The sequence below is a fragment of the Artemia franciscana genome, chromosome 9 (genome assembly GCF_032884065.1).
Source record: "Artemia franciscana chromosome 9, ASM3288406v1, whole genome shotgun sequence".
Taxonomy (NCBI): Eukaryota; Metazoa; Arthropoda; class Branchiopoda; order Anostraca; family Artemiidae; genus Artemia; species Artemia franciscana.
The window spans coordinates 550,027-577,668 of NC_088871.1; the positions used below are offsets into that span (position 1 = coordinate 550,027).

The 27,642-nt window shown below is 36.7% G+C and overlaps 1 protein-coding gene across 5 annotated transcripts in view; it reads right to left on the bottom strand.

The window, feature by feature from the left end:
* LOC136030850 (potassium voltage-gated channel subfamily KQT member 4-like) overlaps positions 1-20,330 on the bottom strand; it is a 317,182-nt gene extending 296,852 nt beyond the window's left edge. For 2 of the 5 annotated variants that reach the window (XM_065709899.1, XM_065709897.1), the window contains exon 1: positions 20,146-20,319. In XM_065709899.1, the coding sequence (XP_065565971.1) occupies positions 20,146-20,186 (41 nt within the window). In that variant the 5' untranslated portion in view covers positions 20,187-20,319. Of the gene's footprint in view, positions 1-20,145 lie in introns of all 5 variants that reach the window. The other 3 variants (XM_065709896.1, XM_065709898.1, XM_065709895.1) reach the window with 3 other exon arrangements.
* Between the last annotated feature and the right edge of the window lie 7,312 nt (positions 20,331-27,642).

Consider the following 27,642-nt stretch of genomic DNA (forward strand, 5'->3'; position numbering starts at 1 on the left):
GGCAGGTGTATCAGGGACCACACCAAACTAAATTAGAAATAGTCTTTTCCCCGATTCTAACATCTGGGGGGAGGGGAGTGGGGGGACGGTTAATTTGGAGAAATTAGAAAAAAATGAGGTGTTTTTAACTTACGAACGGATGATCAGATCTTAATGAAATTTGATATTCAGAAGGATATCGTGTCTCAGAGCTCTTATTTTAAATTCCAACCGGATCAAGCGACATTGGGGGGAGTTGGAGGGGGAAACCTGAAATCTTGGAAAACGCTTAGAGTGGAGAGATCGGGATGGAAGTTGGTGAGAAAAATTAGCACAAGTCCTAGATGCGTGATTCAAATAACCGGAACGGATCTACTCTCTTTGGGGGAGTTTGGGAGGGGGTGTTAATTCGGAGAAAAGTAGAAAAAATGAGGGATTTTTAACTTACGAACGAGTGATCAGATCTTAATGAAATTTGATATTTAGGAGGAACTTGTCAGACATCTTATTTTAATTCACAACGAATCTAGTGTCATTGGGGGGAGTTGGGTGGGGGGTGTTAATCTTGCAAAACGCTTAGAGTGGAGAGATCGTGATGATATTTGGTGGGAAGGATAAGCACAAGTCCTAGATACGTGATTGACATAACCAGACCATATTGGCTATATTTTGGGGGAGCTGGGGGGTGAATTCTGAAAAATTAGAAAAAAGATGTATTTTTGACTTACGAACAGGTGATAAGACCTTAATGAAATGTATATATTTAGAAGGACCTCGTGTCTTAGAGCACTTAATTTACATCTCGACCGGATCCGGTGACGTTGGAGGAGTTAGAAGCGGAAACCAGAAATCTTGGAAAACGCTTAGAGTGTAGAGATCGAGATGAAACTAGGTGGGAAAAGTAAGCGCATGTTCTAGATACGTATATTGACATAACCGGACCAGATCCGCTCTCTTTTGGGGAGTTGGGGGGATTTGCTAGTTTGGGCACTTCTAGATAAGCTAAGACGATGAAAGTTGCCAGGTGTATCAGGGACCAGACCAGATTAAATTAGGAATAGTCTCTTCCCCGATTTGACCATCTGGAAGGGAGCGAGCGAATAAGATAGTTGAGAAGAATTTTATTTGCCGATAAAGCAAATGATTGTCCTTCTAAAATTTGACTTGTGGTCTAGGGGTATGATTCTCGCTTAGGGTGCGAGAGGTCTCTGGTTCGAATCCCGGACCATCCCAATTTTTACATGAGGAAGATCAAAAACTAGATACATGATCAATAAAGCGATCACTGAAAGTTTGCAGGCGTAACAGGGACCCAGCCAGATTAAATTAGAAATAGTCGCTTCACCGATTTAACAATCTGGGGGTGGGGGGTGGGGGAGTGGAAGGACGTTTAATTCGGCAAATTTAGAAAAACTGAGGTATTTTTAACTTACAAATGGGTTATCTGATCTTAATGAAATTTGATATTTGAAAGGACCTCGTGCCTCTTAGCTGTTATTCTAAGTCCCAACCGAATCTGGTAACATTGTGGGGAGTTGGAGGGGGAAACGTGAAATCTTGGAAAACGCTTAGAGTGGAGAGATCGTAATGAAACTTGTTGGGAAGAAGCTCTTGGCTCTCGGCTCTTCCGATCTCGTCACACATGCCATATGAGCTCTTGGCTCTTGTTTGTTGTTTTCCCCAGGAGTGATTGTATTGACCCAGAGGTCCTAAATTTTCGTGAGAAGGCACATTGGAACGAAAAATAAAAGTTCTAGTGTCCTTTTTAAGTGACCAAATATTTGGAGGGCAACTAGGCCCCTTCCCATGCTCATTCTTTTCTCAAAGTCATCGGATCAAAATTTTGAGATAGTCATTTTGTTCAGCATATTTGAAATATCTAATAACTATGTCTTTGAGGACGGCTTAATCCCCCAAGGTCCCTGGGGGACGGGCCGCAAGTTATGAAGTTTGCCAATTGTTTGCATGTAATATTTGTTATTGGTAAGTATACAGACATTTTCAGGGGGATTTTTTCTGATGGGGGCGGGGCGATTCAGTTACGTGGGAGTGTCTTTCCATGGAGGAATTTTTGATGGCGGAGGATAATTTCTATGAAGGGGGTGCTGGATATTCCAGCACTATTTAAAAAGCAATCAGGAATTAAATTTAAAAAAAAATTTATTCAACTGAAAGTAAGGAATAACATTAAAACTTAAAACGAACAGAAATTGCTATACATATGAGGGGGTTTGTCCCCTCGTCAATACCTTGCTGTTTATGCTAAAATATTCTTACTAATTTTAAAAGAGCTATTTATTCTAATTAAACGGCCTTCGTGATTCAGAAGTCATTCTTAAAGAATTGGAACAAAATTCGAACTTAGGCGTAAAGGGTGGGGTATTGACGAGGGGGTAAAACCCCTCATATTACGTATACGAGGAGGTTCAGTCCCTCGTCAATACCTCGCTCTTTATGTAAAGTTGGAATTTTGTAAAATAAGGGCCGATGTAAGCAATAACTTGTTTGTGTTATTTTCTGGCCAATCTTAGCATTTAATTTTACCTTTAGCTGCTTCATAACTATACATTTTCTGTGATGATAAACCGAAGATTGTATGTGTTTGGCTTTTGGTTGTTATTAAATGAAAAAGAAAGTTTTTTCCAACCGAAAGTAAGGAATAACATCAAACAGTTCGTGGTAACGAACCGTAAGAAAGGAGCTACAAATACCAATAATAATAATTACTCACTGCATCACTAAGCCGCTTGAGGCCAACACAGCTACGCATGCTCCTCCTCCAACCCAATCTATTCAAGGCTTCCCTCTTTACACCCTCCCAGGAAGTTCCCATTTCCCTTCAAATCTTTATTTATGACATTCTCCCACCCCAGCCGAGGACAACCTGCTTTTCGTGTAGCCCTAGACGGTTGGCCAAAAAGGACAATCTTCAGCAATCTGTCATCCATCATACACAGAAATTGGCCTAACCATCTCAACCTTTCTTTCATTATAGCCATAGAAAGCGGGATTGAACCACATTTTCCGTACAACCTACTGTTTGAAATACGATCAGTAAGCCGGGTACCCAGAACAATCCGTAGGCAATTTCTCTTGAAATTATCTAGTAAATTTTTGTCCGCTTCTGGGAGCACCCATGCTTCAGAGCCATATTTGACAACTGTCATCGCTGTTGCTTCCAATATTCTAATCTTGGTTTGCAGACTTATCTTCCTATTCTTCCAAAAAAAATTTTAACTGTGAAAAAACACCCTGAGCCTTAGCTATTCTACTTTTAACATCTTCACTGCTCTCACCGTCCTTACTAATAATACTACCAAGGTAAGTGAAGCTCCCACCTGATCAATCTTTTCGTTACCCAACGTCACCTTTTCATCTTCACTTATTCCTAGCCTTAGTGACTTAGCCTTCTTAAAATTAATTTACAAACCTATTCTAGCATCCTGAACTCGCAAAACCTCTAAAAATTCATTTTGCTCACACTTTCATCTAATATGCTTAAATCATCAGCATAATCTAAGTCCAGAAGAGTTTTTCCTTCCCATTTGATTCCGTGGTCTCCAGTTGCATTTCCTGTGCTCCTTAAGACGAAGTCTATCAAAATGATCCAAATAGGGGTAAGAGGGGTAGAACACAACCGTGCTCAACTCCTGATTTCATACAAAACCAGTTGCTAACCTCATTTCCTACCTTAACCGCAGCAGTATTGTTCATGTACATTGCACAAATCACTTTAATGTATTTGTCTGATATACCATATTAGGATAAGATCTTTGCTAAAGCTCCTCTATTAATATATATATATATATATATATATATATATATATATATATATATATATATATATATATATATATATATATATATATGCTTCATCAAGTTTAGTCTTACCCATCAAAAGTTACGAGCCTGAGAAAATTTGCCTTATTTTCGAAAATAGGGGAAAACACCCCCTTTTTTCGACTTAGATGTCTGGGCAGCGGCAGCAATGAGAGATGAATAGTGACTCTTCTCGGATTCCTTAAGTGACTATGGGGAGTACAGGTGAATCTAAGATCTAAAGAAAGTATTATAACGCTTTTTTCATTATCATAACCGATTCAGCCTTGGCCCTTCCTCCAAATGTATTGATACTAATGTTTTTGTATAATAATATATCTAGGATTAACAAATACCCGTCTCAATGATAAATTTAGTGCAGTTGGAGCTATTATTTATTTTATTATTATATTGCCACAAGTGACACCAAAATCACAGATGTCTCATTTCGGAATGATGTCTTGGCAGCCGCATTGGTTAGAGATAACTGGCGACTCTTTTTGGATGCTTTTAGAGCGTAAGGAGGTACAGGAGGACCGATTCAGCCTCGGCCCTCTCTCCAAGCGCATTGGTATTAATGAGTTTGTGTAATGATGTGTCTAGGATTAACCGATACCCGTTCCAATGATAAACCTAGGGCATTTGGAGCTTTATATTGTTTATTATTATATTGCAACAACAGACACCATAATTACGGATCGCAGAGCTGGTTCAAAGGACTAAAAGTTCAAAAATAATTCTAGAACAAGAATTTGCACTGGAAAAACACCAGCGAAAGAAGGAATAGACCAAAAGCTGCTGACAGTTTAGTTCAATGCTGGAAGTTCTTCCAGCATTGATAAAACGTTAGAAACTTTTTTCGTTGCAGTTTTCTCTATAAATATGCTTAATTAAGTATTTCTTCCGAGTAACGGAATTAAAGAAGCTGGAGACAGCTGAGTTCTAAAAAGTCGTTTTTATGATAAGTTTGTATAGGTTTGATCCAGAATTGCTAAATGAAACATATTTATGCCATTTACCCCTTTTTTGTGAGTCTGAGTCTTCGGCATTCGGCACATTTGTGCTCATAAAAATGGCAATTTCAGCACGTTTCATTTCAATAGCTTCACAATGTTTTGCCAAGCATATGGTTGGGATAGTTCGACGTGCATTTCGGATCGCTCTGATTCCTGTTATTGAAAAAGAAAGTTTCGAGACAATCACAGAAGGTCCTTTCCTTCATTCAGAAACAAAAGATCAGGGGCAAATACTTATTTTATCAACACGTTAAAATGTGTAAGAAATCTTCAATTTACTGATGTAAGATTTTTGAAGCAGTGTTGCCAAATGAGACATATTTATGTCATTTTCAAGGTGCCAGTATATTCGGTATTCAGTATACTTTTGCTCCTAAAGATGATCTTTTCGGCATATTTCACTTGAATGGCTTCATTATGTTGTAACAGCTTAACGTTCAAGGTTCAATCGGGATTAATTAAAAAAAGGAAATAACTAAACATAAAGTACACTGCTCTGTGACAAAACTCACGTTGAGACCCATAAACATAAAAGATTCTTCACTAACACGCAGTACGGCTTCCACTTCACTCTTTGACACAACCACACGGCTCCTCATTATATATTATTATTTTTATTATTATTATTATTATTATTTTATATTATTTTATATATTATTTTATATATTTATTATTTTTTATTATATATTATTATTTTGGTTTGGGGGGGGGGGTTGACGGGATAGAGCTATGTGGTAGGATCCTTCCTTTGAGGAATATGTCGTGGGGGAAGAGAAATTCAACGAAGGAGGCGCAGGATTTTCTAGCATTATTATAAAAAAAAAAAACAATGAAAAATTTAAATATGAAAAAGTTTTTTCAACTGAAAGTAAGGAGCAGCATTGAAAATTAAAACAAACAGATATTATTACGCATATGAGGGGTTCATCTCCTTCTAAATACCTCGCTCTTTATGCTAAAGTATTCTTAGTAATTTCAACTATTTATTTTACGGCCTTTCTGATTAAGGGGTCATTCTTAAAGAGCTGGGACAAAACTTAAGCTTTAGTGTAAAGAGTGAGGCATTAGCGAGGGGACAAACCCCCCTCATATACATAATAAAAGTATAAGAATATAAAAGTTCGTTATGTAAGTTAATTCTTAAGTTACGTATATTTTTACTAATAAAAACGATCGTTAAAAATTAAAAGTTCCAGTTGCCTTTTCAAGTAACCAAAAACTTGGAGGGCAACTAGGCCTCCTCCCCCACCCCTTTTTTTATCAAAATCGTCTGATCAAAACTAAGAGAAAGCCATTTAGCCAAAAAATAAGAATCAATATGCAAATTTCATTTCAATAATTTATGTGCGGAGAGCCAGAATCAAACATGCATTAATTCAAAAACGTTCAGAAATTAAATAAAAAAAATAGTTTTTTTTAACTGAAAGTAAGGAGCGACATTAAAACTTAAAACGAACAGAAATTACTCTGTATATGAAATGGGTTGTCCCCTCCCCAATCCCTCGCTATTCAGAATCATTCGGCCATTCAGAATCAGCAACATGTCAATATTTTCCTAAATAATGACGAATACCACTCTGCCTTTCCATAATACAACCACAAAAGAGAGAATAATGAGGATTTCTTTCCCAAGACAGTGAACCAACAAAACCTATTTGAATATTTCGGCTCTATATCTAAGGGCCGCCTTCAGCACGTAATAAAAACGTTTGTTAAAAATTAATATTTCTAGTTGCCTTTTTAAGTAACCGAAAAATTAGAGGGCAACTAGGCCTCCTTCCCCACCCTTTATTTCTCAAAATCGTCTGGTCAAAACTAAGAGAAAGTCATTTATCCAAAAAAAGAATTAATATGCAAATTTTATTTTGATAATTTATGTGCAGAGAGCCAGGATCAAACATGCATTAATTTAAAAATGTTCAGAAATTAAACATAAAAAAATAGTTTTTTTTAACTGAAAGTAAGGAGCGACATTAAAACTTAAAACGAACAGAAATTACTCAGTACATGGAATGGGTTGTCCCCTCCGCAATCCCTCGCTCTTTACGCTAAAGTTTGACTCTAAGAGCGAGGGATTGCGGTGGGGAGAACCCATTTCATATACGGAATATTTTCTGTTTGTTTTAAGTTTTAATGTCGCTCCTTACTTTCAGTTAAAAAAACAAGTTTATTTTTATTTAATCGCAATAAGAAATTATTCCAATTTTTAATAAATACAGTTAGCTCAATGAATGAACCTTTTTAGCTTGTAAAATGTTAGCTTTTATCACACAGTCTTGGCTGAACTTTTCGTTAAGAAGTAATGATACCAAGGCTATTTAAAAAAAATGGATTTTTAGCCGAGAGCTTTTAATGTAAGTGTTTTATTGTTTATTATTTTCTTTGCTGAAGACGGCCCTTAGATATAGGGCCGAATTACTCAAATAGGTTTTGTTGGTTCACCGTCTTGGAAAAGAAGTCCTCATTATTCTCTCTTCTGTGGTTGTAATATTTTCCCAAAAGAGCAGATATTGTTCCGTTTATGAGGGGGTTAACCCCTCTTCAATAGCTCGCTCTTCACGCCAAAATCTTTTTGTATTTCAAAAATCTTCTTACTTCAATTAAATGGCTCTTTTGTTTCGGCAGTTGTTCATAAATAGTTTTGGGAAAAAGTTAAAGTTAGTGTAAAGAACAAGGTATTGAGGAGAGGGACCCCTTCCTCATACACGACTTCCTCATACCCTTCCTCATTTACAATTTGGATGTTACTCCTCACTTTTAGTTGAAAAATAAGTTTTTATTCAGTTTTTTTTTCGAATAATGCCGAAATATTTGCCTTTTCTCTCCATGGAAATGCCCCTCCCTGAGAAAGTTCTTACTTGGAAAGTTCCTCCCGATTAAAATCTCCCTTCTCCCAGACAATTCTATCCCTGCGGAAAATTCCCATCAGAAAATTTTTTCAGGACAATTCCACCTGGAAAATTGTTTTAAGCCAACTTTCATTTGAAAAAAAGACTTGTTTTTCTTTTAATGTCTAATCATTTCTCAAATCATGCTAAATATCCTCCCTCCATGGAAAATGTTTTCCAAATGTCTCATGGATAGTTTCTTCTGCGTAAAATTCTCCCATAGAGAATCTATCCCGTGAAAAATCCCCCCCCACGGAAAGGTCCCCCAGACAATTTCAACTCCTTCGAAAATTTTCCCTGGGGAATTTCCGGGGTAAACATCCACACATAAAATTAAATTGGGAAAAAGAAAGTAAGTCAAATAAGGAGAATTTAGTACAAGAATTCTGTTAAAGTTCTCCGTGTATGGTTTCCTTTGGAAAGTTCATCCCGGAAACTTCCCTTCACATTGAAAAATCTCCTCTTGGAAAATCCCCATTGCAGAAAATTCCCCCCACAGAAAATTCACCCTCCAAAAAATGTCTGTTTCCTAGACAGACAAATGTCTGTTTCCTTACAACATTTTGCCACAGGACTTGCAGGGCCGTGTCATATCCAAAGGCATGATTACTTGAATTTTCGACTATGCTGACCAATATGACTATCTCACAATTTTGATCGGATGGATTTTTGGAAAAAGGGGCGTGGGAGGGGTCCAGCTGCCCTTCAATCATTTTGGTCACAAAATGGTGAACTAGAGCTTTAATTTGCGCTCGAGCAATTCCTCTCCGGATCTTATATGATCACTGGTTCAATAAGATCCCCCGACAAAAAAAAATAAAAAGAATAAAAATAAATAAGAAATAAACATGCAATCGTGAGCTTTCTTCTGACAAAATTTCGAAATTTCACATTTTTCAGCTCGAAGATAGAAACTCTAACAGTAAGGTTCTCGGATTTGTACGAATCTGATGCTGCGATATCTTTTAAGATTCTTTGACTTTTTAGGGGCGTTTCTGCTCTTTCTCAAAAGTTTTCTCAGACTTTCAAGGCTTTTGAAGGGTACATGAGACATGATGCATATTATATATGTGGAGTCACCGTTAAAGCCAATTCACTTGATGCACCTGTTCTTATCAAAATTACGTGCTTTAGAGTTTCAGTTGCTATTTTGCCGAGCTGCTCCTTACTTACAGTTTCTTTTGCCACAAACTATATGATCAACTGATCGGGACTGGAATCCAGTCTCAGAAAGGGCATTGGTGGCGGACATGGATATTAGTTTTATGACAAATTTTTATAGGTATTTCTGAGACTCATATTACAAGACTTCCATGACTTGAGTGGATCTGTTTTCTTGGAACTAAAAACTCCCTAATAAAAATCTGGAAGGCCGTGACATATGAAGCTGCTGACGAAGCTCACTTTGTATTGACCACAGAAACTTCTTCCTATAATCCCCACAAACTGGCTTGGTTCTGTAGTGGCTGAATCACAGTGACTGTCATGGCATTTCCATCTGTTGATGCAGGTTCCAGTAAGGCAAAATCCATGTCTCTTGCTATTTTACTCCCAACTTGGAAAAGATCGTCAGTGGTATATAATTTCTTGAAACACAATTTGAAGTATGTGGCAATCGTGACGAGTGTGAACTGAACAATGCCTATAAGCCTAGAAGGTATTTTATCTAACCAAGACGTTCGGAGGCTCTCAGCGACATTTAAGAGTCCACTCTCACTAAACATAGTTTGCGAACAGGCTATGCCATCTTCTGGATGCAGTATACAACTGTGCATGCAGTGTGTCAGCATAGATGAGTCAATGAATTGAGCACATTATTCTTCTTCTCGTCCATTTACGAAATAGTTCCCTCTACTGAATGTTCACCGGTAAATACAAGAAAGAAAATATAACGTTTTCGATCGATATTTACGTTTCGATATTCGATATCTATATTTGGTGCGATATATTGATATATCAATATCGATATTCACTATCACCTAACACTAGTCTCTCTTGTTTTAACCCGTGTGCCTGTAAATTGGATTAACTGTGACGAAACAAGAGCCGGAAAAAACAAGTGACAGGTGGCAGAATGCGTTGGAAATATATAGGGAAAGGGGGGCGAAACCGTACGGGGGCGAAACCGTCCGTTGGACCTCTCATCCAAAGTCTTTGAACTAATCCATTCAGAAAATCGCCGCTAGATGGCATTCATATGGCGCATATTAGGCGGAAGTTTTGAATGTTTGATGCCAAAGACCACATTTTCCTTGTAATTCTCATCAATAAATGTCTGGCAGTTTCCAAAAAAGGATAAATTTTCAAAGCGGCGTCAATAAGGGGTGACTCCGGACAGTTTTTTGGGGCGACTCCGGACATATTTCGAGGTGTCCGGTTTCGCCCCATGCTGATGGAAGAATCTCCGAGTCTGGAATTGGAATTAGCTAGAGCTTGGAAATTACCAAGCATTTCAATTTTATTATTGACTAGGAATAGGAATTTATTAAATTCAACTTTCAAAAACAAAAACAATATTATGCCCCAATAGAGAGCAGAGCTCGTAATGCTGGGACAGTACAAATGCATAAAGAAAACACAACATCTCGTCATAAGAAAACATACAAGATAGGAGATAACAGAGGAGTTCACCCCAGCGCGAGAATACCACAACAAAATATATACTAAAATCTATTATTCATCAATCCAGACACCCGGGCAAAGAACTAATTTTGAAATATATGTTTTCAAAGAAAATCAGCTCACGAAAATTTGGGGTGTTTCTGCTAAATTAAGTTTATTTACAATATGAGGACATATAGGCTTCTCTCCGTCTTTGACATTTTAGATTTTTCTTTTACTTAAGGTTCGCACCTATATTCGAAAATGGGGTGGCCCCCCAGATCCAGAATTAATGAAGCGTGCTGTGGGACAAGTCGTAAATGAGAATTCATCTTTCCGATCAGCCGCGGAAGAATTTTCTTTGAAGAAGTCTACCCGTGTGGATGCCATGAAACGCCACAAGAGTAAATTGCAAGATCTTGAAAAGGGTAGCCCAAGTGCAAACAATGATAATGATAGTTTTCAGGAGAGTTCTAAGTTCGTTTCTACTCCCAAACAAGAGAGAGAACTCACTATATACCTCGAAAACTGCTCAATATTGAACCACGGACTAACTCCAAATGCAACGAGAAAGTTAGCCTACCAATGGGCAACAACTCTGAAGCTCAAATTCCCACCAAGTTGGGAGCTGAATGAAAGAGCAGGAGTCGACTGGTTCAAAGGATTTATGAAGCGTAATGCCAGTTTGTCCATTAGAAAGCCGGAAAACACAAGCCAGACTTGTGCTGCCGGCTTCAATGCCACTGTAATTGATGCCTTCTTCCGTAATCTTCAGGGACTGTATAGCAAGTTCCATTTTCCTCCTAGTAGGATTTGGAACTGCAACGAAACAGGAGTACCCACAGTTGTTCAGGCTCCAAAGCTGATTGCTAAAAAGGGGGCAAAACAGGTGGCATAGACCGTGTCAGCAGAAAGAAGGGAAAATACCACGATGCTGTGCTTTGTGTCTGCAACTGGTCAGACTATTCCACCAGTGTTTGTTTTTCCAAGAGTCAAGGTTCCCGAGAGAATGTATCAAGATAGACCACCAGGATGCATTGGCTTAGCCCATCAGTGGATGGATGACCATGCACCATTCAAACATGCCATCAGGGAGTCCTTTGACACTTGGTTGCAGATAAATCCAGGTTGGAAGATTTCAATACAAGAAATAGCAAAGCTGTGCAAGCAGCCTTATATAGAAAAGCTGAACCCTCATAACATCACAGCTGGTTTCAAAAAGGCGGGAATTTGGCCTTTGAATCCGAATGTCTTCACAGAAGTTGATTTTCTACCAGCTGAAGTGACAAACCGCCCTGACCCAGCAGAACAGAATCACACAGATTCTACTAAGGATGATCCTCACCCTGGTTCAGTTCATTCTTCTGCTCCTGTCTTGGTGGATCAACGAAAGGACACTCCAAACCTGCCTATAACTCCTGAAATCATAAGACCATATCCAAAAGCAAGAATGCAAATGGGTCCCCGCAAAGAGCACAAGATAGGGAAAACTAGGATTTTGACAGATACTCCAGAGAAGGAATCCCTTGAAGCAGAGGCTCAGGCAAAGCTTGACAAGAAAACTAAAAAAGGGGTTCCTAAACGTCAACCAGATAAGCCCTTGAAATCGGAGTCATTGAAGAAGTCCAAGGTTTCATCTATTGACGAGGAGGCTGAAGATAGCATTTCAGACAAAGATATGCAGCTAATAGATGATTTGGATGATGAGTCTTTGCACATTGGAAGTGTCTGTGAACTTCAGACTAAAGAAGAATTTTCTCCAGGAAATTTTGTGCTTGTGAGGCTTATGATGGAAAGAAACCAAACTCCGCTGATTACTATGTTGGTCAGATTGAAGAAGTGAGTGGCAGATTAGCTAAAATAAACTACCTCCGCAAATCAAGTGAAAAGTTCATCTTCCCAGAATGTCCCGATTGTGCTGAAACTGATTTTGATGATATAATTATGAGGTTACCTACTCCTTTTACTACAGGAGGGACAGGGCGAGCAGCCAAAGGCCTTGTATTTGGGTGTGACTTGTCTCGCTATGCCATAAAATAATGATGTGAAATGCCTTTTGAGTTCTATTGATATTCCAGTTAATTCTGCTACTTTTATATTATCTGAATACACTGTTTGAATCGTCAACTATAGATGTCCGAAAATGCCCCTTATGTGTCCGAAGTCGCCCCACGGTAGGGGTGACTTCGGACACTTTAAGAGGTCATATGTTTTAGGGTCTCACTGAGAAACAACTTGATGGAAGTCATTGAAAAAAATTCCTAAGAGAGATGAATAAATAAGCTTTCTGTAAGAACAAAGTTTGTATCTTTAGAAGAACATCTTATAGGGGTCAAAAACCTAAAACCGTACGGTTTCATCCCCCTCTCCCCTAGTTTCGGCTATTCGTTTGCATATTCACAGGGGGGTGGGGTAAAGTATAGTTGGGCTGCATGCAAGATGTTTTAGCTATAATTATTCTGCCTATTACGAAGTGTGAATTGTTTTCTTAACATGTTTCCTTTTCTACAGGCTCTTCTCAAAGCTTATACCACCATCTAAACTATTTAAAAAAGGACTATTTCCCTTGAAATACTTTACATACAACATTTGTTCTCTCATTTGAAGTTATGAAAGAGTAAAACATGTCTTTTGGCTTTGAGGCACCTTCAAAAATAGCTTGTAGAGCCCTTTGTAAAACTCTGGCGAAACTTAGGCTAAAGGTTCTTATGCCCTTTATGGCATAAGAACTGACAACTGAACTAAAGAACTGAACAGCTGAACTATGGCATAAGAATTAACAGCTGCTGGAAGTTCCCAACTTCCGGCAGCTGTATCGCCGACAGTATGCTGCTACTACTATTGCTAACAACTGACCGCAGCACCAAGCCGCCTGAGGCCGACACAGCTACACACGCTCCTCCTCCATACTAATCTATTCAAAGCCTCCCTCTTTACACCCTCCTAGGAAGTCCCCATTTCCTTTAAATCCTTATTTATAACATCCTCCCACCCCAAGCGCGGACGACGGTTGTATTCCGTCTTATATGCGTCGTATAACTGAAAGTATATGATCAGCTAAACGGACGAAAAAAAAAACAAAAAACGAGGAAGTAGCCTACCCCACTAAAACAGCTCCACTGCCTTCATAAAGAAACAAACTTGAAATTAAGAACAATTTATGTTGTGGATTTTTGATGGTCGTATTTGAAGATTTATGTTTAATCAGTCATCGTTATAATCTAAATTTCTCACCAAAAATGAAAAGTGAAACATTTGGAAAGCGCTCTTCGGATTTTTTTTTTTTTTTTTTTTTTTTTTTGCTGTTATTAAGAAGTAGTAACTTTTGAAAAAAAAAACACTTACTGTCAGCTACTAATACATGAAAAAATTCCATACGGTACCGAAAGCTTCTATTCACAGCTAATTTTATGTGCGATAAATGAGGATATAATGCATCTTAGATAAAAAGATGGTTATAGATGTATTAGGGGCAAAATAAGAGAACAGAACACAAATTTAGAGAATTTGCTTTGTTTGAGGAAATAGGATCTAAATATAACTTTGAAAGAAAATTAATTTATCACTAAATTCTTATCTGGATGGGGTTTGAACCACCCCCAAATCTTTGTTTGACTCGTAAAAACGTAATAAAAATGCATAAAAACAAATTTTGATTGTGTTTTCAAAGTATTTTCGTAAAAAAAACACTCCCGAACATAAAATTGGCTATAGCCTTGCTTAACACCTTTTCAATTACTGCGACTATCGCTTTATATTAAACTAGCTGTTGGGGTGGCGCTTCGCGCCACCCCAACACCTAGTTGGTGGGGGCGCTTCGCGCCCCCCCCCCAAGCCCCCCCGCGCGCGTAAGTCGTTACGCGCCATATTAGTTACGCGCCATTGTAGTTGTGTCCCTATGTCCCACCTGTGAATATAGATATATATATATATATATATATATATATATATATATATATATATATATATATATATATATATATATATATATGTTTTTAACTACGTAAAACTTGCGAATATACAACATTCTTTGCTGTCCCATTGTCTGTGCATATAAATAGATTGTCAGGTTTACCGACTCTTGAACATGCAACATATAATGGTCCATGGGAAAACAATCCGTATTCAGATCTATACCTCATGATTCTAATGATTGCCCTTGAGCTTTGTTGATGGTGATTGCTAATCGACCATTCCCTGAGTCGCCATCGTCATTTATATATCCCCCTGTGCACCCCGGCGTCCCCTTTGTAGTTATGTCCCTGTGTCCCGGTCGTCATTTATATTCCCTGTGTCCCGGTCGTCATTTGTGTCCCGGTGTTCCAGTCTGTGATTTCTCTTTGAGTGTCCCGGGCGTCATTTATATTCCTTGTGTCCCGGTGTCCCGGTCGTCATTTATATCCCCCTGTGCCCCCCGGCGTCCCCATTGTAGTTGTGTCCCTGTGTCCCGGTCGTCATTTATATTCCCTGTGTCCCGGTCGTCATTTGTATCCCGGTGTCCCGGTCTGTATATACATTCGTTTTTTAGTTTTGTTTTTCTCCTTTATTTTTTTCCTTTTTTCTTTTTTTTCTTTTTTAGTTTATTTAGATTTTTAGATTTTTTAGTTTTTTTATTAGTTTTTAGTTTTTTTGTAGTTTTTACCATTTTTTTAGTTTTTTTAGTTTTTTTTTTTTACTTATGTCCTGGTCGTCATTTATACTCCCTGTGTCCCGGTCGTCATTTGTGTCTCGGTGCTTTGTTGATTGCTAATTTATATTATATTTATATTTATATTTTTTATATTTATTAATATTTTTTTAGTTTTCTTTTTCTCTTATTTTTCAGTTTTTTCCTTTTTTTTAGTTTTTTCTTTTTTAGTTTTTAGTTTTTTTTTGTTTTTTACCTTTTTTTAGTTTTTTTAGTTTTTTTAGTTTTTTAGCTTTTTTAGTTTTTTTATTAGTTTTTAGTTTTTTTTTAGTTTTTGCCTTTTTTTAGTTTTTTCAGTTTTTTTAGTTTTTAGTTTTTTACCTTTTTTTAGTTTTTTTTAGTTTTTTAGCTTTTTTAGTTTTTTTTTCTTTTTAGTTTTTTTTGTAGTTTTTACCTTTTTTAGTTTTTTTTCTTCTTTTGTATTAGTGTGAAATAATTCAGACGTCATATGCGGACAAACACGACGTCACTCGACAGACAGACAGACAGACATAACCCACAAACAACTTATTTTTATATATATTTATTCATATTTTTTTAGTTTTCTTTTTCTCTTTTATTTTTCAGTTTTTTCCTTTTTTTAGTTTTTTTCTTTTTTAGTTTTTAGTTTTTTTTAGTTTTTTACCTTTTTTTAGTTTTTTTTAGTTTTTTTAGTTTTTTAGCTTTTTTAGTTTTTTTATTAGTTTTTATTTTTTTTGTAGTTTTTGCCTTTTTTTATTTTTTTCAGTTTTTTTTTAGTTATTAGATTTTTACCTTTTTTTAGTTTTTTTTAGTTTTTTAGCTTTTTTAGTTTTTTTTTCTTTTTAGTTTTTTTTGTAGTTTTTACCTTTTTTAGTTTTTTTCTTCTTTTGTATTAGTGTGAAATAATTCAGACGTCATATGCGGACAAACATGACGTCACCTGATCCACACACAGATCCACACACAGACAACTTATTTTTATATATATAGATGAAGCCATGTTTTCAGCTATACATAGTAATTTTTAGAGTTTTCCTTCATATTCTAAACCTGGAACACTTAAACAGTTCCCGTACATAGCTTGGTACTGTAACAATTTTGGATAGTTACAGTGCAACAGTTTTGGATAGTTATACACCTATGTTGATACCCTGCTATGCCTTGCTAGGCATGGAAAACTTGATATGTAAACTAGAAAAAAATGATAGAACGAGAAAACCCAGGACAAAGAAGAAACACGAAGTAAATAACAGCCACTGAGAAAAGAGAAAAACCAAATATCGAGGTTTCTCAGCGTCTCTCAATGCAGAAAAAAGAATAAAAATAAAAAAAAGCCTGAGCAAAATGAGTAAACTTTTAGAGGTCAGGCGAGTTCACGGTGCTAGAATAGGTCAGAAAATTAATGTTAAGCTGACCATGGCTAGGAATAAGTGAAGATAAAAAGCTGACGTTAGGCAACGAAAAGATCGATCAATTGGACAGCTTCACTTACATTGGTATCAAACAGTTCGTGGTAACGAACGACCCAGCTCCAGTAAGGAGCGACCCACATCAATATCAGCCAAAACTCTAAAAAACGGGATATAGATACTAGTAAAGACATCAAAAGAATTGGATTTTTACGCTGATTTGAAAATATATAAGTTTCATTAAATTTAGTCTTACCCATCAAAAGTTAAAAGCCTGAGAAAATTTGCCTTGTTTCGAAAAATAGGGAGAAATACCCCTTAAACGTCATATCATCTTAACGAAAAACAAACCATCACATTCAGCGTATCAGAGAACCTCACTATAGAAGTTTCAAGCTCCTATCTATAAAAACGTGGAATTTTGTATTTTTGCCAGAAGTACGATCACGGGTGCGTGTTTATTTGTTGTTTTTTTTTCTTCTTCTTTTTCCCAGGGGTGATCGTATCGATCCAGTGGTCCTAGAATGTCACGAAAGGGCTCATTCTAACTGAAGTTAAAAGTTCTAATGCCCTTTTTAAGTGACCAAAAAATTGGAGGGCACTTAGGCCCCCTCCCAAGCTCGTTGTTTCCGCAAAGTCGCCGGGTCAAAATTTTCAGATTGCCATGTTGTTCATCATAGTCGGAAAACCTAATTAACTATGTCTTTGACGATGAGCTACTCCCCCACAGTCCCCAGGGGAGGGGCTGGAAGTCACAAACTTTTACCATTGTTTACATATAGAAATGGTTATTGGGAAGCGTACAGACGTTTTCAGGGGGATTTTTTCTAGTTGGGGGAGGGGAGTCAATGGGAGTGGGTTATTTGGGATGATATTTCCATGGAGAATGTATCATGGGGGAAGAGAAATTCCATGAAGGGGGAAGGATTTGCTAGCATTCTTAAAAAAAAACAATGAAAAAATTAATAAAAAAAAATTTTCAACTGGATTTAACTGGATTCATCTCCTCCTTAATACCTCGCTTTTTACGCTAAAGTGTTTTTGTAATTTCAACTATTTATTCTACGACCTTCGTGATGCAGGGGTCATTCTTAAAGAATTGGGATAAAATTTAAGCTTTAGTATAAAGAGCGAGATATTGACGAGAGGACGTACCCTCTCATATACGTAATTAAAATATACAAATATGGAAGCTCGTTACGTAAGTTAATTCGTAAGTTACGTGTATTTATTACCAAGAAAAACGTTCGTAAAAAATTTATAAGTTCTAGTTGCCTATTTAAGTAACCGAAAAACTGGAGGGCAAAAAGGTCTCCTACCCCACCCCTTTTTTCTCAAAATCGTCCGATTAAAACTATGAGAAAGCCACTTTGCCAAAAAAAAATAATATGCAAATTTTGTTTTAATTATTCATGTGCGCAGAGCCAAAATCAAAACACGTATTAATTCAAAAACGTTCAGAAATTAAATATAAAAAACAAGTTTTTTTCAACTGAAAGTAAGGAGTGACATCAAAACTTAAAACGAACAGAGATTACTCCGTATATGAAAGGGGCTGTTCCCTCCTAAGCGCCCCACTCTTAACGCTAAAGTTTTTTTTATTGTTTTCGAAAGTAGAATTATAAGAAAGGGTCATACTTTAGCGTAAAGAGCAGGGCGTTTAGGAAGGAAGAGCATCTTTCATATACGGAGTAATTTCTGTTCGTTTTAAGTTTTTATGTCGCTCCTTACTTTTAGTTGAAAAAAACTTGTCGGTTTTTATTTAATTATTAATAAAGACAGTGGGTGCAGTGAAAATGTGAAAAGTAGAGTAGCCAAGGCCCAGGGTGTTTTTTTCCATGTTTGAAAATAGTTTTGGAAGAATGTGAAGCTAAGTTTCACGAACAAAGATTAGGATATTAGAAGTTACGGTTGTGACAGTGGTCAAATACGGTTCTAAAGCGTGGGCACTCCGAAAAACGGAGGAAGATTTGCTAGCTGTATTCCAGAGAAATTGCTTACGGATTGTTCTGGGTACCCGGTTGACTGACCGTATTTCAAACAGTAGGCTGTACAAAAAGCGTGATTCAATCCCACTTTCTTGGGCTACAATGAGAGAAAGGTTGATATGGCTAGAGCACGTTCCTCAGATTAAAAATGAGAGGTTGCCAAAGATTGTCCTTTTTGGCCAACCGTGTTGGACCAAATGGAAAGCAGGTCATCTTCGTTTGGGGTGGAAGGAGGCCGTAAAGAAAGAGTCAAGGAAATGGGAGCTTCCTGGGAGGGTGTGAAGAGCGAGGCTTTGAATAGATTGGAATAAAGGAGGAGCGCAAGTCGCTGTGTAGCAGTAGTATAAACATGAGTTGGTAAACTTGAGGCAGTTTATATTACTGACAGACGAATCAGGTGAGCATACCTATCGATTCCTTTTTTATGCTCTCTCCGAATATAATAATCGCTTTACTTAGAAATTCCTTTAAACCCCTTTATGAACCCTCAAAGACGATACCCTTTTCTCTTAGTTCAGATATCGCTTATATACTGCTGTTAGCATCACTCTTGTTTAAACCAGTTTACCCGTAAAGTAAATCAACTGTGACGAGATCGAGAACCAGAATGCACATGGGAAATCTATAATTCGGGCTACATATTGGCACAATGCTCATGATTGAGCGGGGGGGGGGGTAAAGTATAGTTGAGCTGCATTTAAAATGTGCGCTAAGCACAATTATTTTGCATATAATAAAGTAAGAATTTTTGCTTCTAACCCTTTTATTTAGCCAAAAATGAGGGGAAAAGAAATAATCTTTGAGGTTCCGTAATGAACTTAAAATTAGATTTCCGAGTAAAGCGATTATTATATTTGGAAACAGCATAAAATGGGGATGTTTACCTTATTCGTAGGTCAGTAATATAAACTACACCAAATTTATTCAAAATTCTACAGAAAAGCTTAACAATGCCTCTTTTTTTTATTTTTGGTCTTAAGGTTTGTCTTTTTGTGGGGACTTTTATCCATGAAGTTTTTTTTTCTCCTGGCCAGATAATGGCTGGGTGGAAATCTTGGCCGAAACATTTTTATTTTTCTCTTTTTTCTCTGGCTGTGATTTTTTTCGCTTTACTTCGTTGTCCTATGTTCTCTCATTTTGCCGTGCTCCATAACAAGACTAAAATGCAACAAGGATTAATCCACCAGGCTCAATACAAGAATAATTCACCCTAAGTTTACTTATTTCCCTCCACAGCTTGTTAAATAATTTCTTAGACTACGCTGTCTTTACATTTACAGTTAAAGCAGACATATATTGAAAACGAGCAAATTTTTATTAAGACAGTGATGAATAATAATACAAATTTTGATACAAAACTAATTTTGCAAGTACAAATATTTCAGCGAAAAAATATTTAGCCCAAATAAAACATATTGAAAAACACAACAGGTGAAATACAAAAAAAACTGTTTGACGCTTATTGGTTTTTTTTTTATAGCATTTTTAAGCTAGCTTTTTTTCCTTGAATAAAGGTTCCGGTTTTGAAGCCAAAATATTAGGATTTCCTAAAATATTAGGAAAAAAATTTGCCGTTTTTAATACATTTTGGTTTAAAATATATTACGTTTGGATAGATTTATATTTGCGACGTTTTGAAAACAGTAATTTGAAAGAAGTTCTCGGCTATTGATTTATTACCAATTAGTTATGCTATAACCAGTTAGAAAATATTTTTCAACTATGACAAACTGTTGAAAATTTAATAAACTTATTTTAAATTTTGTTCCAAATTTATTTTGAATATAGAACTAATACCTTTCAGGGTCAATTCTATCCTTATTAACACCTCCAGACATCAGGTTTGCACTAGCACATTCCTATAATCATTGGCATGTGTGCAAATGACACTGCTCTACTAAACAACTTTTCCCTGGAACTAACACTAAAGAAAATGCGGGAAAAATGTCAGAACTCCTGTCAAAATTAGCCGGAAACAAAGTGGGCAGGTCTTGGATTTTTTATGTCTCTTTTTAAAAGTTAAAATGTTAAAGAGTCATCTATATAGATTATTCCTTTATGATGAGTGCCCCTCTTTACTGCAGTGGTGCTTTGCTACAATCATGATATGATTGCAGAAGTTACAAAAAACCTAATAAAATAAGTACTCTTACAGAAATGGGTTCCACAGTTGCTCTAAGAATTACAAGAATAATTCTAGAGCCTATTCTTTAGGTCCATAGGGTCTGGTACTAAGGTAAGAAAGGTAAAGAGTACGGCATTAGACTTTACAGTCCCTACCGGTGGTGATGATCTCCATTTCTTGGCCCTTCAGCCAGGAAGTACAATGGGGGGCTGGGAGCAACTATCCTGTGCTTTCGCGAACCCTTCCTGTTTACCTTCCCCAGATTTCTCCAGGTACCCATTTAGAGCTGGGTCGACTCTGGCTGAGCTTACAGAGTCACGCCACTGATCCTGTCCCAAGCTAAATAATTGGGTACACTAGGATTCGAACCCTCGCCCTCTCAGACAAAGGATCCTGAAACCAGCGCACCAATCCCCTCAGCCAGGACGATTCACTGCTGGATCGCAGTGGCTCTAGTACTGCTGGCATGAAAGACCCTAACAACGGGAGGTTTTTAATGGTTATAGGTAGTTTTCAGTTTTATAGCCACTAGGCCAGCTCAACATAAAGGGGGGCCCCAAATTTGGAAACTCCAACGGTATATTCCATCGCTGCTTCTCTGAGGACCCGCACGAAGTCAAAAATAACTCAAATGGTTGCAATTCGTAACATATTTGGCCCTGTTAGTAAGGATTCCGTTAGGCACGGGCCCGATGTGGTCTCCCAACTTGCCACCCCCAACGGCCGGCACTGATATTTCTCGTTGGTTTTGTCTAGTAGATACCTACTGGAGTACAGTGGCTGTGAAACAAATGTGAAACTGAATTTTTGTATCAGTAGATATATCAAAAGAAAGGGATTTTTATGCTGATATCAAATATATAACTTTAAATAAGTTATTCCCATCAAATAAGTTATCCCTTTAAATAAGTTTAGTCATTCCCATCAAAGGTTTCGATCCTGAGAAAATAAGCCTAAATTTCAAAAATGGGGGAAACATCCCCTATAAGCAGTAGAGTCCTAACGAAAATCACACCATCAGATTCAGCGTATCAGAAATCCTATTGTAGAGGTTTCAAGCTTCTATCTGCAATTAAATAAAAAACAAGTTTTTTCAACTGAAAGTAAGGAGCAATAGTACAACATAAAACGAACAGAAATCACTACATATTTGAGGGAGTTTCCCCCTCCTCAACACCTCGCTCTTCACGCTAAAGTTTTTGGGTATTTAAAAAAGTTACTTATTGTTCTTGTGGACCCTTGTGTTTCAGGAGTCGTTTTTATAAAATTAGGACACAATTTAAACTTTGGCATAAAGTGCGAGGTTTTGAGGCGGGGCAACCCCCTCAAATATATAATAGTTTCTGTTCGTTTTAAGTTTTAATATTGCTCCTTACTTTCAGTTGAAAAAACTTGATTTTTATTTAACTTCTGATCGTTTTTTAAATAGCCCCAGGAAACCTGGCTCCACCTCCATGGAAATATTCTCTGAAATTTCAATCTCGTTGAAGATTTACCCCAGACAATTACATTCAAAACCTCCACTGGTAAATTGAGTCAGTAAAGAGAAAACAAGAAATATAAGGACATTTCGCATAGACATTCTGGCAAATTCCCCCAGCATACAATTTACCCTGAAAAGTTCACCCCCTGAAAAATTCCCTTTCCATGTAAAATCTTCCCCGTGCAGAGTCCTCCCAGTGAAAATTCGTCCTCCCCACCCGAAAAATTTGTGCATACTTTCCAATATCAAATGTTATACGTAAACAGTGGGCAAATTTTATAACTTAGACCTTTCCCCAGGGGCTGTGGGGGATCATGTTATCTACAAAGACTTAGTTATTAGGCCTTTCAGCTATGCTGAGCAAAAGAGCAATCTTGACAACATTGAGAAAAAGTGGCGTGTGAGGGTCATAGTTGCGCTCAAATTTTTGGTCGCTTAAAAATATCACTAGAGCTTTCAATTTATGTTAGAATCAGTCATCTCCCAATAATCTAGGCCCACTGGGTCGATACGATCACCCCTGGAGAAACAGTTAAAAAAAAGATAAACACGCATCTGTGATCTTTCTTCTAGCACAAAGCACAACAATCTACGTTTTTAAAGATAGAAGCTTGAAACCTCTGCATGGGGGTTCTCCGATGCACTGAATCTGATGGTGTGATTTTCGTTAATGTTCTATGCATTTTAGGAGAGTTTTCCCCCATTTTCAAAAATCGGGCAAATTTTCCCAGGCTTGTAACCTTTTATGGGTAAAACTAAACTTAACAAAATTTATATGTTTAAATTCAGCATAAAAATTAAATTCTTTTCATATATCTATTGGTACGAAAATTCTGTTACTTACAGTCCGTTATAGCAAACTGTTTGAAAATAAGAAATTCTGCATTTTTTTTTTTTTTTTTTTTTTTTTTTTTTTTTTTTTTTTTTTTTTTTTCTTTCTTTTTTTTGTACCAGAAGAAAGATTGCTGATGCGTGTTTACTTTTTGTTTTTTTTAATTTTTTTTTCTTTCCAGGGATGATATTATTGACCCATTGACCCTATTATACCGTGAGAGGAATCATTTGAACGAAAATTAAATGTTCTAGTGTCCTTTTTATCTGACCAAAAAGATTGGAGGGCAACTAGACCCCCTGCTCCACCCCTTTATATCCAATATTGTCCGATTATAATTTTGAGATAGCCATTATGTTCATCATAGTTGAAAGGCTCAATACTTATGCTTTTGGATATAACATGACCCCCTCCCCCACAGCCCCAAGGGAACGGTGCTTAAGTGATAAAAATGCCCTTTGTTTACGCATTGTATTTGTTATTGGAAAGCATGCTTACATTTTAGGGTGGGAAGACGATTTTTCTGCTGTTTTTTTTCACGGGGAAACTTTCCATGGGGAGGGAAGTTTCCAGGACTTTAGCTTGTCAGAGAAAATTATACACTGGGGGAATTTGCCAGAATTTTTATTCAAAATTCTTTTTATACTTCTTGCTTTCTCTTTTCCGTCTCAATTTTATGCGTGGAGTTGTTGAGGGTAATTGTCCTGGTTAATTTTCATTGGGATTGAATTATCCACAGGACATAACGGTGGGGAAGGTATTTCTCCGTGGAGGTGGGGCCAATTTCCTGGGATTTTTAAAAAAGGGATTAGAAATTATATTAAAAAACAAGTTTTTTTCATCTGAAAGTAATAAGAAACATTATAACTTAAAATGAACAAAGAATTCGCCTATTACGTATATGAAAGGGTTGCCTCCTCCTCAACACCTTCTCTTTACGCTAAAGTTCGAATTTTTTTTTTTCCTATTCGTTAAGAACGACTCCTGAAACACAAAGGTCGATTATTTGGAACAATAAGAAGCTTATATTAAAGGTACTAAGAAACTTTAGCGTAAAGAGAGGAAAAAGAAAAGAGGAAAAACGAAAAAGAAACCACTTCATATACGTAATCATTTCAGTTCGTTTTAAATTTTAATGTTACTCCCTGCTTTCAGTTGAAAAAATTTGTTTTTTCACTTTGTTCAATAAGAAACCAAAATTTTGGAGACCTTCTGCTATATTCCAAAAAGTTATCTACATAGATTATTGTTTATGACGAGTGCTGCGCTTTACGTTACTACAGAGTTGCTTTATGCCAGTCATGAAATGATTGCAGAAGCTATATTAAACCAAAGATAATATGTACTTTTATTGAAGTGGGTTCTACGTGGTTCTAGGATTTCAATGATATCCTCGTTGATTGTATACCGAAGAACAGTTGCTATGAAGCCAACCACCGTCTGAGAGCAAAATTTTCCTGTTCAATAAGAAACCAAAATTTTGGAAATCTTCTGTTATGCAGCTTAATTTCTTGCGCTATTTTAATCGTTGTATGTTGGAAATGATTGCGAACGTGAGAATTCTAAAGAGTCATCTACTACTACTACTACTAATAATAACTCACTGCAGCACCAAGCCGCCTGAGGCCAACACAGCTACGCACGCTCCTCCTCCAACCTAATCTATTCAAAGCCTCGCTCTTTACACCTTCCCAGGAAGTTCCCATTTCCTTTAATTTTAAAGAGTCATCTATATAGTCATCTAAAGAGTCATCTATATAGATTATTACTTAAGGTGAGTATTGCGCTTTACGTTGCTTTGGAGCTGCTTCCCGACAACCATCGCCTGATTACCGAAGTTACGATGGACCACAGAAAATACGTATTTTTTTATTAAAGTTGGCTTCCTATGACTCTAGGATTAAAATATTTTTCTTATTGTTTTTGTTTTCTATTAAATACCTACGAAATCAAAGGTGCTATGAAGCAAATTGCACCTTGAAAGGGAAATCATCATATTCAATAAGAAGGCAAAATTTGGATATTTTTCGCTATGTAGCATAGTTTCTTCCGCTCTTTGAAATGGCATATTTGGGGACAGTCAATGTAAAAACTCTAGAGAATAATCCATATAGAGGTATTACTTATACCTCTATAAGCCCCTGCCCCCAGAGGTATTACTTATACCTTAATTCCCCAGCTCCTCCCCAGGGGCTGTCCCCAAAGACATAATTATTAGGTTTTCGACTACCCTATACAAAATGGCTATCTCAAAATTTTGTTCCCGTGACTTAGGGGGGAAATGAGCGTGGGAGGGGGCTTAGGTGCCCTCCAGTTTTTTGGTCACTTAAAAAGGGCACTATAAGTTTTAATTTTCGCTCGAATGAGCCCTAAGCGAAATTCTAGAACCACTGGATCGATACGATACCCCCTGGGAAAAAAATAAATAAAAAATAAATACGCATCCGTGATCCTGACATCTGGCAAAAAATAAAAAATTCCACATTTTGGTAGATAGGAGATCAGAACTTCTAAAATAGGGTTTTCTTATACGTTGAATCTGATGGTAATGTTTTTCGTTAAGATTCTGTGACTTTTAGGGGGTGTTTCCTCCTATTTTCAAAAATTAGACAAATTTTCTCAGGCTCGTAACTTCTGATGGGTAAGACTAAACTTGATGAAACTTATATATTTGAAACCAGCATAAAATACAATTCTTTTGATGTAACTATTGGTATCAAAATTCCGTTCTTAAGAGTTTCGGTTACTATTGAGCCGGGTAGCTCCTTACTACAGTTCATTACCACGAACTGTTTGATTCCACATCTTCAAGTACCACATGCCGCAAAAATGGAAACTTGTAAGAATTGTAGTAAGAATTGTTTTCAAACTCCATGCTGTCCAAATATTTTACCCCCACCTCCATCCCCTAATGTGCAATTATATAGCCCGAATTCTTGCATAAGCTAATTAACCTTACTCTCTCTCAAAGCTTTCAGCCCCAAACATTTCTTTTCGCTTCAAAAATTTTGTTTCATGTGCATCAGTCAAAATGGAGCGAAAAAATGACATTTCTAATCATATTTGCTAGTATTTACTCAATTAACGTTTTTTGCTTCAATCTCAAATTTAACCTAAAAAAAAAACCAAATTTGTAAAAGAGCTAGAGCGGTAAAACATTTTTTGCTTCAATCTCAAATTCAACCTCGAAAAACCCAAATTTGTGAAAGAGCCAGAGAGGTAAGCTTTTCTGATTTGGAATCAGCACATACTTTTTAGTCTGATAATGAAAGAGTAATTTCTATAGCTATTTGTTTGAGGTTGACCCCTTTTTCACAATTTTCATACAACCTCTCCCCCAACCTCACTCTCTCTCAAAGCTTTGAGCCCCAAACAATTCTTTTGACTTAAAAAGTTTAGTTTCATGTGCATCATCAAAAAAGAGTGTAGAAACGACATATCTAATTACACTTGATGGTATTTACTCAATCAACATTTTTTGCTTCAATCTCAAATTCAACCTCAAAAAGCTCAAATTTGTGAAAGAGCTAGAGTGGTAAACTTTTCTGATTTTAAATCAGCATTTATTTTTTAGTCGGATAATGAAGAAATCATTTGTATAACTATTTGTTTGAGGTTGACCCCTTTTTCACAGTTTTCATAGAAACTATCCCCCAACTTCATTCTCTCTCAAAGCTTTGGGCCCCAAACAATTCTTTTGACTTAAAAAGTTTAGTTTCATATGCATCATATGCATTTCAAGCAAAGGTCCTTCCACTGTTCAAATCAGGCAATAAGCAAGATATGACGAACTATCGACCTATAAGCTTGTTACTACTATTCTCAAAGATATACGAGAAAATAGTACACCGACAGCTGTATGAATATTTAGACAAGCTCGGAATATTAAGTGAATCACAGTTCGGTTTCAGAACTAAACATTCAACTGATCATGCGGCATACCATCTAATGGAGTGCATTAATAGTGCCCTAGAAAGGAATCTTATCCCTCTTACTGTGTTCATAGATTATAAAAAAACATTTGATACCGTTGATTTTAATCTTTTATTAAGTAGGCTAGCTTGTTTGGTAGTCCGTGAGAAGTGTTTGGATTGGTTTAGGTCTTACTTGCATGGTAGGTCCATCAAAGTTATGATAGATGATGTGGTAGGGAAACCCTTTAATGTGAATTGTGGAGTGCCCCAAGGTTCGGTATTAGGACCTTTACAGTTTCTTATATACGTGGATACAATGCGTTTTTACATTCCTGGTGCCGTAGTTACATCATTCGGAGATGACACAGCGCTTACAGTGATTGGGGAATCTGTCGAAGATCTTATAGAGATAACTAATGTAGCTTTGGAGAATTTATCTCAGTTCACAAAGCATAGTTTTCTTGCAGTGAATACTGAGAAGACTAATTATATGATATTTAGTCGTATTGGTAAAGTTGTAAATAACTGTCATAGTATTCTTTTACAAGGTGTCTCCATTAGTCAGGTTTTTCAATGTAGATATCTAGGATTTTATTTTGATGTAAATTTTAGTTGGATTCATCATTGCAAAGTTTTATCTTCAAAATTGGCTCGCAGAGTTGGTATTTTAAGAAAATTTCATAATTTTTTTCCTCTACATGTCCTGAAAGCAATTTATTATTCAATTGTCCATCCTTATTCAGTGTATGGTTGTTCATCGTATGCAAGCAATTTTTCTAGTTATGTAAAAAGGGTCCAGATTAAGCAGAATAAGGCAATTAGAAGTTTGGGTGAGAATCTTGCGTGTGGTAGTACTAGAGATTGTTTTAGAGATTTAGATATTTTGAATATTGATTTTATTAAATCTCAACAGATTTTAATTTTTGTATACCAGGTTTTA